This window comes from Prionailurus bengalensis, chromosome A1 (assembly GCF_016509475.1).
Source record: "Prionailurus bengalensis isolate Pbe53 chromosome A1, Fcat_Pben_1.1_paternal_pri, whole genome shotgun sequence".
Lineage (NCBI taxonomy): Eukaryota > Metazoa > Chordata > Mammalia > Carnivora > Felidae > Prionailurus > Prionailurus bengalensis.
In genome coordinates, this window is record NC_057343.1 from 27,285,844 (window position 1) to 27,300,206 (window position 14,363).

The following is a 14,363-nucleotide window of genomic DNA, read 5'->3' on the forward strand; positions in this document are numbered from 1 at the left end:
TGGGTAGACAAATTTGTAAGAAATGTACTCAAGAAAAATAATACATTAAAAGGATAACCAGCAAACTGCCTTACATTTATTTGGGGAATGAGGTAAGGAATATGTACAATATACATCAGTACATACATATATGCATGCATTCTTAAACCAAAAACAGATACTTTTCAGGGCAATAAAAGGACAAGAACATAATTAGAAGATAGTGGGCATATAATTGTGAGAATTTCTTATGTTTACTGTTTTTGCTGGATAATGATGTTTTTTTATGTGGATTTTGAGTACATGCCGTTGAATGAACGAATGAATGAATGAGTAGATGGAGTTTCACAATAAACATTTAGTGACTTCATCAGTTGACTGCCTTCCTAGTGAGTGATCATTGTTGAGAGTTACCTTAAAGTCAGATGACTTTTCTGCCGTCTCTTTTCTTACTTAATAAACTTAGCTTTTCTTAAAATAGTTATTTGGGACAGTCATCTTGCTATTTTTTTAAACCCTTTTCTTGATGTCTGTTTCTTTTATTTCCTTCCCCACTCTATCCACCCCTCCCTTCCTCCCCCCTTCCTTTCATCCCTTCCTGCTTACCTTTCTTCCTACGTACTAAGAAATTGATGTGGTGTCTGCCTCAAATTGGTCCAAACTTCTGGAACCATAAAGATAAATTTGTAGAGGAGTTCAACTCACTTTGCATGACACTCCCTTGAAAATAATAGAGAATTAAAATTATTTTGGCAACATCCTCCCTAAAAATAGTTGGCTGGTAGTCAGTAGTTGATTCTGGGTAACCTAAAATTCTCTGGATAAACAAATTAGATTAGAGTACAAAGTAAGTATGTAAAACCCAAGAAAGATTTCTAAGACTGGAAACTTGTATTCTATCAGATTGAACACGTGCATTCATACCTTTTTATTCCATGCATCTCCCTGAAATCAAAAAAACTACAGAAAAAAAAACCAGAGAACGAGAGCAAGAGAGACCAAACCAAGGAGGAGATGCTGTTAAATGAGAGATATCAGCAGATTTGGGGAAGATGGCACAGTGACGGGGGAGCGGGAACTGAGGCACACTGAGAGAAGCCTGCGAATTCATTCTGCAGGGCCCTGGGGAGGCATGGAAGGGTGTGAAGATGAGACAAAAGGGGATTGGTCACAGGAGTTACAGAATAGGTAGCAGTCATTGGTGGAAGGTAGTATATAGGGAGTTGTGAGACTGTGTTCCTCTGCCTGCATCACATTGTCACTACAGTTCTCCATCTGTGCCGGAAGATTGAGGCATAGGCTTGGGCTAAAGTGAATCAGAGATGTGCTGGACTCAGGGAAGCAAGACCCAGGATGGAGAGGTGAAGCCAGAGGAATTAAATGAAACTCCATAGACGGCAGGTTAGACCCTCCTGGACTATTTCCAGAGCATAGCTCCAGAGCACCCAGAGCCAGGGACAGGCTCTTTAGGCAAGAGTTTGAAGGATTCTGATCTAGAGAAACTGAACAACCTGAGAAATGATCTGAGTGACGTTTGGAGTCCTCATCAAAATGGCTGGGTCCCTCACCTGGCTACCTCACAAGGATGCCTTCCAGATAATAAAAATGCCCTGACCCCACTTGAGGCTTCTAGTCAGTCTTTTAGGGACTCCATGTTCCCAGGTGTGTGTGTGTGTGTGTGTGTGTGTGTGTGTGTGTACATGTATGTACGTGTGTGTGTGAGCCTTAAATATAAATAGAGTCACCAGATATTTGAGTATAGCTCCCAACATAAAATATAGAATAAAATATAGAGATCAAAACAGAGAGAGAAGTTGGGAGCCACTCAATGAAAATATAGATAATTCAGAAGTAGAAGAAAAACTTTTAAAAACCTAAGTATCTTTAGAAAGATGAGAGCACACGAAATAAAAAGTGCATCCTATAAAAAAGGAACAGTCCAAAAATAAGAGCTCCTAGAAATTAAACTTAGTAAAAAAATAAAATAAAAAATAAAGGAATGAAAAAAAAAACAGAACAAAAAAAAACTTATTCAGAGATGCAGAAGATAAAGTCAAGTAAACTTTCTCGGAAGTAGCTTAGCAGACAAAAATGGTCAGTAGGGGAAGAGGGAAAAGAAGGTAGGAAATATAGTGGATCCGTCCATGTGGTTCAGCATTTTATCATAGGAGTTCCAGAAAGAGAAAACAGAAGAAAATGGTGAGGAGACAAGTCTTAAAAAATAATGCAAGAAAAATTTCAAGTGGAACAATAAGGAATTTCCATATTTTAAGGGTCCAGAACAATGGATAAGAATGGATAAAGAATCGTTGAAATTCTTTAGTCTGAGATTTTAGAACATCAGGGATCACAAAGAAGATTCCAAAACCTTCCAGAGAAATAAGACAGGTCATATATAACAGATCAGGAATACCAATGTCACCAGACTCCTCAGGCACAATACTGGAAGCTAGAAGACAATTCAGCCTTCAGAATTCTGAGGGAAATGACTTTTTACTTAGAATTCAATTACAAGCTAAACTAGCAAGCACCAGAGTAGAATTAAGACATTTTCAGACACTCAAGGAAGGTCTCAACGAATTTACCTCCCATGTACTTTTCTCAGGAAGCTACTAGAGAATGTGCTCTACAAAAATGAGGATGTAAACCAAGAAAGAGGAAACCATGGGATCCAGGAAACGGGGGACCCAACACAGGCGAGAGGCGCAGGGATTTCGCAAGATGGTGTTAAAAAGAAGCCCCAGGACAACAGGTGGGCAGCTGGCCTGGGAAAGCGCTAGACCAGATGGTCTAGATGGGCGGCCCCTTGAGGGAAGAATAGATGTGACAGATAAACTAATGGCTTTGATCATGAAAACAAAAACAAAAACAAAACGGTTTAATAGGGCTTTTAAAGTTCCTTTGAAAAGTTCAGGAGCTGTAATAGGTGCACACACACACACAGACACACACACACACACACACACACACACACACACACACACACAAAGAAAGAAAAAAAGGCCACCAAGAAAAACGAAATATTGAACAAGATAGGAAGTGTATTCTTACCCTACATGTGTAGTAAACAATTATTATATAGTCCTAACAATGTAAACCTTATAAACACATTTTGTAATTCTGTAAACAGAATTTTGATTTAGCCCCAACTTAATACTTTAACATACTGGAGGGATGGGGGAAGAAGCATGTCAAGAGGTAGTGATGGGATAAGGATGATAATTTTTTTTCATTTCTTAAATTACAATTTAAGAGATACCAGTATGTGCATGTTATTTAAATATATGGAATTAAATATCTGAATTGGAAGTTGAAAATAGTTTTCTCTCCCATGACAGGATTTAACCTCCTTGTGGGATGTGATGGGTTAGTTACTGGTCAGCCTCTGTCCTCTGGACAAGCCCATAGATTTATCAAACTGAGAGTAACTAACCAGGTGGGGCAAAAGTCTTACCTGTATAGCAAGCTCATTCTGGCAAATAACTTTCATAATAAAAACAAACAAAAAGGTGGTCTCGTCTGTGGAGTAGGAAGGGGTGATGGGACAGGTGGCATAGGGGATTTCTGTTTTTAGTTATAGGCCTTTATGAGTACAACAATAGCCCTATTTGCTTTTTTAAACTGTAGGCATACATTATTTTGATAGGTATTAAGTTGGTTTTAAAAACTACCTGAATCAGAAACAGAGGTTGTAAAACCCAAGTGTACAACCTCACCCTCCCACCTCCACCCCCCATATATCAAAAAAGCAACAACAAAAACAGAAGAAGGCGTTGATGGTGCTTTTTTCGGATATCTTTCAGAACTAGTTTACTGATCCCACATCTAATAACAAAGCGTAGGGGCTTTAGGACCCTGGACTGCTCTCACTGCAACCAGCATTGCCTGTCCTCCGAGCCCCACACTCTGCTTTTAAGCTCTCCAGAGCCACTGCAAGGTACCTTTACAACACCTGTATTTCCCTTCACTGGGCCTTTGCTCCCCTTCCTCCCACACATATCCACACACATGCTCACCCATTCCCAAAGTTCCCTTGTTCTACCTTCTGCCTACCTGTTTTGGATCTTGGCTCCGATTCCTCTCTGAGGGTCTTAGAGGGGCTCTGGATCATAGCATTCTCCCCTTCGTTTTAATTCTCGTCGTATTGTCTTTGGCACCACTTACCACAATCATGCTTTGGTTTTGTTTTGTTTTACTTGTCCTGTCTTTGTTCAAAGGCTAGAAGGTGACAAGGGCGGGAGCCATATTGCGCTGATATTTATTCCTCCTACAGAGCTTGGCAGAGTGCTGACATAATCCAGGTACTGCCTCAGATAATAATTAAATGAATAAATTAATCTTTCATTAAATGTGAAATCTGTTCAGTCATATGGCCCATAGTTAAACATCTGCATCTACCTAAATAAATATTACTGGTAGGTAGGGATTTTGTTTGCTTTTGTTTTAAGAAAGCTTATGAGCTTTCTCCTAAAGGGGAAGATTGTGTTCAGAACCCAGGGGGTTAACTGCTCCCTAAAATTTATGCTAATGCTTCCTTTGTGGGGGATGTATAAAACGTGTCACCTGGAGGGTGTTTTTCTTTGACTCTACGAGGATTACACGTAGCCTAGCATTGAGGAAAATTGCGAGCAGTGTGTCACGTTGACCCCCAGCTAGAGAAGATTCTAGACATCACCCTGTGCCTGACGGACACTAGCAGAGGCTAAGATGTGACAGGAAAAGGGAGACCCTCTCTTGAGGCCAGACCACTAACATAAAAAAGGCATTCTAGAAATACTCAATGATAACATGATCTCTTGGGGCCAGTGGCCCACTAGGACTTGCATCCACAGTTTTTCACACCTAACTTAAACCCCTTTCTACTTCATCAGGCTTTATACCACATTCCCCAGATCTTTTTATAACCACTTCAAGGATCATCTTAACAAATTACATAACAGGATTAATCCAAAACATTCATAGATGCAAACAGTGGAATACGATGGAGTCGTTAAGGAGAATGAGGTAGACCTGTTCAGTTCCGATGTGGTGAGGGCTTTAACATATGGTGCTGAAGGGAAAAGTCAGTGTGGAATAGGATGACCTCCTTCATGTCTTTACCGCACAGATACCATCTTTTCAACGAGGTCTTCCTTAACCACTGCATTTATAAGTGTAAGCATCTCCCCTCCCACTTTTTCTCCATTGGCATTTATCCCTATTTGACGTGCCATATATTTTCCTTGTTTGTTTATGGTCTATATTCCCTCCTGGAGGGAGGACTTTCATGTGTTTTATTTATTGCTCTTCCCCCCAGGGCCTTAAAATAACTGTCTGAATGAATTTGTATAAAAAAGTATATTATTTGTACAGAATGTTATTATTTGTACAGAATTTCTAGAACACTACACAAACTTAACAGTAGTTATATCTGAGTCATAGAACTAAGGGCACATGGGAGGAAGACCGACTTCTGTTGCATATATCTTACCATGTACGTGCAACACTTCTTAAAAACCCCAGTTTAATAGAGAATCCCGTTTGAAGTATTTCTCAAATAGCTATAATAAAATATAAGTTATTTACTTATTTATTTCTGGTCCTAAGGTAATGAACACCATTTGGAATTTCCCCTCTTCTCAGAAGTCAAGTTGTAAATGTCCCGTGATTCAAGTCCATGGACTTTATATTTTATGAAGCCTTTACCAGCAGAGACTTTATTTTCCATCAGCGTGTACCATCTGTACTTCTGTTGTGATGGGACAAAAAAAAAAAAGTTTTTTAGGTCAGATGCATTCATATCTTCTTCCTTTTAGCAAAGTGACCCAAGGCAGGTTACTGAACCACCCGGAGCCTCAGTTCTGTTACTTATAAAATTGGGATCATTTTTCCTGTGAGCAGAAAATGTTGTCCCAATGAATCAAGATAAAGTCTGAATATTCAGTGCCTAGAAATGTCTGGATCACAGCAGGGTTCAGTAAATGTTAAGTCCTTCCCTTTTCTCCGCAGAAGGTGACCTAGAGGGAGGACTTTAGAGATATTATTATCCCTAACTTCTCAAAGTGTGGTCCCAGCAGCACTTTGCATTAGGAATGCAAAGTCTCACACCCAACCTGATCTAATGAATCAGAATGTAGCTTAACAAAATACCCTAGTGATTATTATGCACAGTAGAGTCTGCAAAGCTCTATTTTTATGCTTCTTATAGCAGTGTTTTAGACAGAGTTGCATTCATCATGTTTCTTATTTTCTGTATTTTATGATACTTTGACATCTTGGGGCCTTGAAGTTCTTAGGGGAGGCCCTGTCCTTGCAGGGTTAGCTAATTCCTGCAGATATCAAACAGTTGGCCTAGGAACACCCTTTCGATATGCAGATCAAGCAATCCTAAGTCCTCACCCCCCACAGGCCTCCTTTAATCAGGCTCTCAAACGCAATCCAGAACATTATCCCCTACCCCCCCACCCCCCCACCCCCTGCCCTAAATCACCCCGGGGCCAGGTACTGGACAATTTGGAACCAACCCTAGACCACAGAACCCACTTTGCTTTCCTGCAGAAACCACGCAAAAAAGTTTGTTGCCCTCTCTCCCCCCTTATTCCCTCTGACCAACAATTCCCTTATTCCAACTGACCCTGGTGCTTCCCGAAGTGGCCCTGCATGGTCTGTCTTGGCCCTGTGTGCCCCTCTCCTCCTGGGAAGAGTAAACAGCAGACTGTCTTTTCACCGGCAAGCATCTCCTAAAATGTTGGCCTCCCCATACCTGAGTAAAACCAAAATACCTCGTGTATATTTTAAAACAAGGCTGCCATTTTTAATTGCGTTTTCTCGTTTTCGTGCCACTGGCCACCGTTCCCCTCTTCACCTTACCAATGGTAGTTCCATTTGAAGAGTATGAGGGTGGCCAGCAGAACAAGATGTTCTGAGGGCACAACTAATAAGCTGAAACATCAAAGGATGCTTAAGCCATCTCATCAGCCTGAACTTACTTCTAAATAAAGATGATCAAGGATAACCATGAACGAAGTTGTAAATCTGCTGAAGGTAGTATAACTACGTTAAATGCCGATAATGCTCCTTAAGCACAAGCTTTGAACACTTCAGAGACTGCTATTACAAATGATTAAGACCTCCAAGATAATGGAACCGTTTGAATTGAAACACACAAACTTATTTACAGAATGTCAGGGAAACAAATGAAAACCTGCCATCCGCATCCATTCGTTTTTCGTAGTGGCTTCAAACTATGGTATATGTGTTTTAGGTCGAAGTAACTGGTGCCGGGGAGCAGCTAGTATGTCCCCGAGCTGCTTTCCTTCCCACGTTTGCGTTTGCCTCTTATCGCTTCTATTTTGAAAAGAATCTTGATATATGGACGTGAGCTATCTGAAGCTGAAGTTAATAAAAGTACATATTAAAAGAATATAAAAGGGACTTTTCTCCCTATGACTCAAAGAAAAAAAAAAATAATGAGCATTTATTTCAGAAATATCCCACATTTGTCAGATAAGATGATGAGAAAAGAAGACAGCAGTTTGATGGTAACTTTTTCCTTATAAAAGTTATACTACAGTGTAATTAAGAAATTGGAATTTGATTAGCAGCATTTAATTAGAAATATTCGACAAGGAAATTTTCCATTATCTTATGACTATCCGTTTTATTTCCATAAGATCTAAATCCTCACCACATACACACAAAGGTGACTATGTGAGGTGATAGATGTGGTAACTAACTTTATTGTGGTAATCATTTCACTATATATAAAATATATATAATATATATAATATATATAACATGCATGAATATGTTAAATTTGTACAATTTTTTTCCCTGTCAATTCCACCTCAATAAAACTGGAAACAAATAAACCTGTTGGTTATGACCACAAAAAGAAACTTTGGCTGCAGCTATCAGAAGTTTGCTCCCCATCACCGACCCTATCAAATTCAACATTGCTGCCCAGGCAGCGCCTAAAATTTGACTCGCGGCCTGCGTGACTGATGGCATCCCCTGAAACCACATGCTTGTTTCTCAGCAGGTATTTTGTTTGATTGCTCCTTGACCCTTTTCCAAGAAACCTAATTTGCCCAAGGGAGTCTCACACTGGAAAAGAGTGTTTGCATCTGCTTAGGGAAATGCGCCTGAAATAATGACTTATTTAGAACAGAGAACAGAATGGAATGGAATGGATTGATAAGCCAGTTTGAGCAGGCAGAGAGCAACCTGGGCCTCCTAACTCTTATAAAAGGAGCTTTGCAGCAGAGCAGTTTGCCCAGACTGGGTCTGGCAAGACCCATATCCATTCCACAAATGTCCCTGTGAGCTCCATACAAAATTCTTAGCCTACAAACGCCTCGAGGCGCGCCATCTCCTCTTCAGCCTCACTTACACCTTTAAGATGGTGCGGATTTCTCGATTCAGCCCTGCAGACCCCAGTGTAGACATTGCTCCCGGAGGTATGTTGCCCATTTGAAACTTCGTGGAGTGCTGTGGGTGACCACAGAGTCCTTGGTGGTGGTGGTCTGGAAACTGAAGCACTCTCTTGGTTGCTGGCAGGGAGGGTGGGAGGGTGTTGGGGAGTGTGCCCAGGCGTGGATTTTCTGGAGAGAGCTGGACTCAAGTTCTTCCTCACTTACTGAACTTAAAATGAACCAGCAGTTAGAAGCAGGAGCTGACATCTCATCCAGCAGAATGAAGGATGAGTGGAGGCAAATAGAATGAAAGAAAGAAAGAGAGAGAGAGAGAGAGAGAGAGAGAAAGAAAAGAAGGAAGGAAGGAAGGAAGGAAGGAAGGAAGAAAGAAAGAAAGAAAGAAAGAAAGAAAGAAAGAAAGAAAGAAAGAAAGAAAGAAAGAAAGAAAGAAAAAAGAAAGAAAGAAAGAAAAAAGAAAGAAACGGAACATTGCCACTGCACGGCTCTTATTTTCTGTTTCTTTTGCTTTGCCTTTTTTTCCTTTTTTTTTTTTGCCAAGGAAATATAGTTGATTTATTTATAACCATACCCTCAAGGCTAACAACTCTTTTGAATCGGCAGAAGTGACAACAAATAGTTTCTTAAATTTAAAAACCTGAAGTTACTTTTTTTTTTCCTGTCTTAATCTTTCTCTGCTATTCAGTTAAAAACAAAAATGGACCCATTGACCACATTTAAGTTAGCAAGGTTAAAGTCATACCGTATGCACAGTGCTAATGGGAGTTTACCTTTCTTTTTAAATTTAAATCTATCTTTGCACAATTAGCAAATTATTAAACGACCTTTCCTTCAAAGTCTGCAAGCGATTGCTTGTTTCCGCTAACAAGAGAACATGTTTTACAAGGTTCACGTTGATTAATTGACAAATGCTGATAAAATCAAAGCAGGGCTCAAATGCAGTGCACCAGCTGTAGTGTAAATTACTTTTGTTCAATAGTGTTTCAAGTGGCTATGCGTTTATGGTTTACCTTTCAATAAATATTACCGTCTTAATTGAAGCATCCATTGTGGAAATTTATCTCTGAAGATGTCTGTCAGAAGGGACAGCGAGGACTAAACATTGCTATATCTGTGTGTGTTTTTCTGCTCAATTAAAAGCTTTGATTGCTCTGCGTAGTTTAAAAATGGATGCTTTATATTTTCTGTGAAGTGAGCATTAACACATTCTAATATACTTTGAAAATCTTGCACCCTTGAATGACCTAAGGATCCTGTTCCCTGCACTTCTGGAGAGCTTCAACTACAACAAAAAATTAAGTGTTCTAAACCACGAACTTTACACCATTCACTAAGAACATCACATTCTAGGCCCGTTGCCATCCAGCTGTTTTGGCAACTCTGTTGGGCTCCATTAGAGGGCCCGTAGCTGGCTGTTTCATGCTGATAGGTGTTTTCAGACATCAGAGGTGCATGGCCAAACCCAGCTTTCTACTTTTACTTATGAGTAAGTAGCCGTCCGGAAGGCTCTCTTGCATCTCGGGCCAAAACTGAAGGTATAGAAGATCCTAGCAGAGAAATGTAAATTAGGTCACAGAAGAGTTCCTACTCCTCTCTTGTGGTGGTTCTTACCCCTGGTGTAGATTCACAGACTCTAGTGCCTGAAGAATTCTGTAGCTTGTAGATTGAGGGGTCCAACCGATCTGATAGTTTTCTCTGGGCATCTTAAGAGGTCCTACTGCATCTAGATTCCTGGGAAATTTAGACATCCTCCAAAAGTGCCTTTGACATACTTTTCTCAACAAAGTGATTTTAATTCAACAAATACTTATCAACTCCACTATATGCCAGGCACTGTGCTGGACCCTGGGGATATCGGTAGATTCTTTAACCTGAAGGATCTTCCAGTATCCACTCATAACTCCAAACATTTACCACTTGTTATTTTCAAGGTGTCTTTACATAACTTGTCAGAAGGTTTTTGAGTCCCCAGGCACCAGCCTTGATGTTCAGAGAATATTCCAGATGTCTTCTTTCTTCGGCATTTATCGAAGATCACTGTCTTCCAGTAGCCCTCCGAGGCAAATCTCCTTTGCCAGTTGTCCATTTGAGCCTCTGGAGTGCTGGTTAGCAGGTAGTAGTTGTACTCAAGGCTACCACAGCTTGCCAGACCTGAATGGAGATCACTGGGACTGAACACAGATCCTCACTCTGAATGCAGTCAAAGGACACACCATTCTCAGGATGGGCGTGAAGATCGTAGACCAGGAATATGGAGCTGTGGAGTTAAGGACAATTTGGCACAGCCTAGACTCAAGTGAGTTTGGGAATGTGGATCACAGCGGGGGCAGATTAATCCGGAAAGCCAGGGTGCAGGGTGAGGCAGAAGCTGAGTTGGGCTAGTAAATCATAGAAGTCCTAGTGACTGGCTGGAAGGTAAGGACTGAAGGCAGACCAGTGATGGAGGTCACAGAGAAGCAAGCGGTTTAGTGAGAAGAGATCAAAGCCGGTGAACGGGGCAGGTGAGTTGTTACAGCTGCCAGCCCAGCCAGTATTTGAGAATTCTGAAGGGTAAGCATCCGCTGGGAGGGGTTCAACCATCAAGAGAATCAGGCTTAAGTATAATAAGCAAGAAGGAAAGCCTCTGCCGCTGAGAACTTGGTCACAAGACGTGAAACGTGCTTCTAGTAATCTAGGTCACAGGGCTGTGGGCAGGAGAGGCAGCATGATGGAGAATTTCTGCGTTCGGGCTCATTATGTTCTCTCAGCCCAGACATCATTAAGACAGCGTCTGGCATGCAGTAGATACAGCGCAAGTATTCCGCTGAACGGACCTGGCGTCTGAGAGGGAGGCAGGTTAGAAAACAAAGCGATTTTTACACGGTGATGTAAAAACTAAATTGCCCCTGTGCTTCGTGGAGAAAAAGATGCACAGGAGGGTTCAGCACGTGGGGAGGAGGATGGTTGGTTTAAATGACGCGTGCATCGTCCCGGTATTTGTGTCGGTTCCCTCCCTTGCCGTCTTTACTGTGAGATGGTACCAAGTCAGAAGAAGGACAGGATGGTGCACAACCTGGGGTGTTCCAAGAGCATGTTAATGATCAGACGTGCTTTCCTTGTGGGAGCATTTGGAAAGAAAGAAATGAAAAGGGAAAGGTGAAGCCATTGAAACCCTGCCAAGCTCCCAGATTTTGGTCTGCGAAAATCTCAACGAGCTGCCAGAATGTGGCTGGATGGTGCACGGCACGCCCAGAAGCTCTTCTCGTCTTCCATGAGGAAGGTACTGCCTTCTGATGGCCATCTCCTGAGGCTCTTCTGTGTCCACGGCCAGCCGTAGCTGCCAGTAAAAATGATAGGAAAGATGATTCTGTGCAACCTTACTACAAGCCCCATTGTGCTTGTGTCGTACATCACACCTCAAAGTTGCAAAACCAAGTCTTTTCAAAAATGTCCCATGTCACCAAGGTGGGTCAGTGGGATCTAACGAAGACCACCCGGGCAGCCTTCCTGCCAACGGCCACGCTGCACCCTCAAGCTCTGGTCCTCACTGCGGACTCCTGTACCAGTATTCCCTGTTTTGACACTAGATGGGGCATTGTTATTATTACAGCGGCTCTACAATGTGAATATATAAAACCCAGGAGGATGAAAACATTTCTATAACATAATGTCGTGCTACTGAATCAGAGAGCATTGGAAGAGGAAACAGCCGTGAAAAGCATCGAAAATGCAAATGCTGGCTTTTCCTTTTTACCTGCGAAAACTGTGACCAGCCCATGTTCATGCAGTAAGTTAGCAGCAGACCCAAAACTGGAAGCCAGAGTCCAAGCCCTGCCTCGTGAGCCCACAGCAGCCCTGCACCGTGTCTCACAGCCTGCACACCTGGGGCGGAAGCATGAAGGTCACATGGGGCTAAGGAGTCAGGGTCTCAGCTCTCAGAAGCTGCCTTCGTTTGTATAGGGAATAATAAAGAATAAAAGAAGACATCTCCAACGCATGTCTTCCTAAATATATTCTTCCTACAACTTGACTCTACTTATAGATGGCTCAAAGAAAAGTAAACAACCCAAACCAGACAGTTTTTGTGTTTAACCCTTCTGTCTGTTACACACAGGTGCACACACACATGCACTCACACGTACGTGAAATATGAATGAATTAGCTTCATTTCCTAAAATGGGAATAAGCAAAATGTTACCTATTGTGTTTAGGTTCTAGCTAACTAAGTTTCCCTCAGGTGTTTAAACTCTGGTGTAGTTAGCTTCTGGGCCCGCTGAAAACCCAGCAAAGTCCTGTCCTCTTCTTTTTTAAAAAAAAAATTTTTTTTCAATGTTTATTTATTTTGGGACAGAGAGAGACAGAGCATGAACGGGGGAGGGGCAGAGAGAGAGGGAGACACAGAATCGGAAACAGGCTCCAGGCTCTGAGCCATCAGCCCAGAGCCCGACGCGGGGCTCGAACTCGCGGACCGCGAGATCGTGACCTGGCTGAAGTCGGACGCTTAACCGACTGCACCACCCAGGCGCCCCTCCTGTCCTCTTCTTAATCTCTCGGCCACTAACCAGCCATTCTCCCTTGAGCACTCGAATCCTCTGGACTTAGCGCCATTGTGTAGAACCCAGCTAATGACGGGGACTTCTCAGAACTGCTTTCCCTCTCCAGGTCTGCCCGACCTTGCTTTCCCCCCTCACCGTCCCCTCTGGTGCAGAAGAGGGACATGATACAAAACGTGAAGGCTTCACCTCCGCTCAAGGTGCCAGTGTGACTAAATCCCTGAAAGGAAATTCTTCATTTCTCCTTACTCTCCTCCCTGCTGGCCAATAGGTCCTAGCACAGAGCCGAACTCTTACAGACCCTGTAGGTGACAGCACTTTGGAGGCTTTTTTCTTCACAGACCCTTGTTTTCATTATTTAAGTTCAAGTTAGTCAACATGTAATGTAGTATTAGTTTCAGGAGTAGAATTCCTGATTCATCATTTACATACAAAACAGCCAGTGCTCATCCCAAGTGCCCTTCCCAGTGCCCATCACCCATTTAGCCCACCCCCCCCCACCTAACACCCCTCCAGCAACCCTCAGTTCTCTCTATTTAAGAGCCTCTTATGGTTTGCCTCCCTCTCTGTTTTTATCTTATTTTTTCCTTCCCTTCTCCTGTGTTCATCTCTTTTGTTTCTTAAATTCCACATACGAGTAAAGTCATATGATATTTGTCTTTATTTAACTGACTTGTTTCGCCTAGCATAATACACTCTAGTCCCATCCGTGTTGTTGCAAATGGCAAGATTTCATTCTTTCTGATTGCCAAGATATTCCATTGTGTGTGTGTGTGTGTGTGTGTGTGTGTGTGTACATACATACCACATCTTCTTTATCCATTCATCATTCGATGGACATTTGGGCTCTTTCCGTACCTTGGCTATTGTTGATATTGCTGCTATAAACATGGGGGTGTATGTGCCCCCTCCAAACAGCATTATCTGTATCCCTTGGATAAATACCTTGTAGTGCAATTGCTGGGTCGTGGGGGTAGTTCTATTTTTAATTTTTTGAGGAACCTTCACGCTGTTCATACTATTCATACTATTCTCCAGAGTGGCTGCACCAGTTTGCATTCCCACCAACAAGTGCAAAAGTATTCCCCTTCCTCCACATGCTCACCAAGATCTGTTGTTTCCTGAGTTGTACATTTTAGCCGTTCTGACAGGTGTGAGGGGATATCTCATTGTGGTTTTGATTTGTATTCCCCTGATGATGAGTGATGTTGAGCATCTTTTCATGTGTCAGTTGGCCATCGGGATGTCTTCTTTGGAAAGGTGCCTGTTCATGTCTCCTGCCCATTTCTTCACTGGATTCTTTGTTTTTTGGGTGTGAGAGTTTGATAACTTCTTTAGAGACTTTTGTACCCTACCATTTCATCAAATATAGCAGACCCGCTTTCTTGAAGAGATGAACTTGCATTTTTAGTAGACCGAAAAGGTATGATTATTGCAGTAC

The 14,363-nt window shown here is 42.0% G+C and overlaps 1 protein-coding gene across 5 annotated transcripts in view; it reads left to right on the forward strand.

Annotated features, from left to right (window-relative positions):
- ENOX1 (ecto-NOX disulfide-thiol exchanger 1) overlaps positions 1-14,363 on the forward strand; it is a 553,951-nt gene that overhangs the window by 304,969 nt on the left and 234,619 nt on the right. For 4 of the 5 annotated variants that reach the window (XM_043579372.1, XM_043579396.1, XM_043579389.1 and 1 more), the window contains one exon: positions 2,585-2,731. The exons of the other annotated variant lie outside the window; for it this stretch is intronic. In XM_043579372.1, coding sequence (XP_043435307.1) covers positions 2,644-2,731 — 88 coding nt within the window. In that variant the 5' untranslated portion in view covers positions 2,585-2,643. The remainder of the gene's footprint in view (positions 1-2,584; positions 2,732-14,363) is intronic. 5 annotated transcript variants of the gene reach the window in all.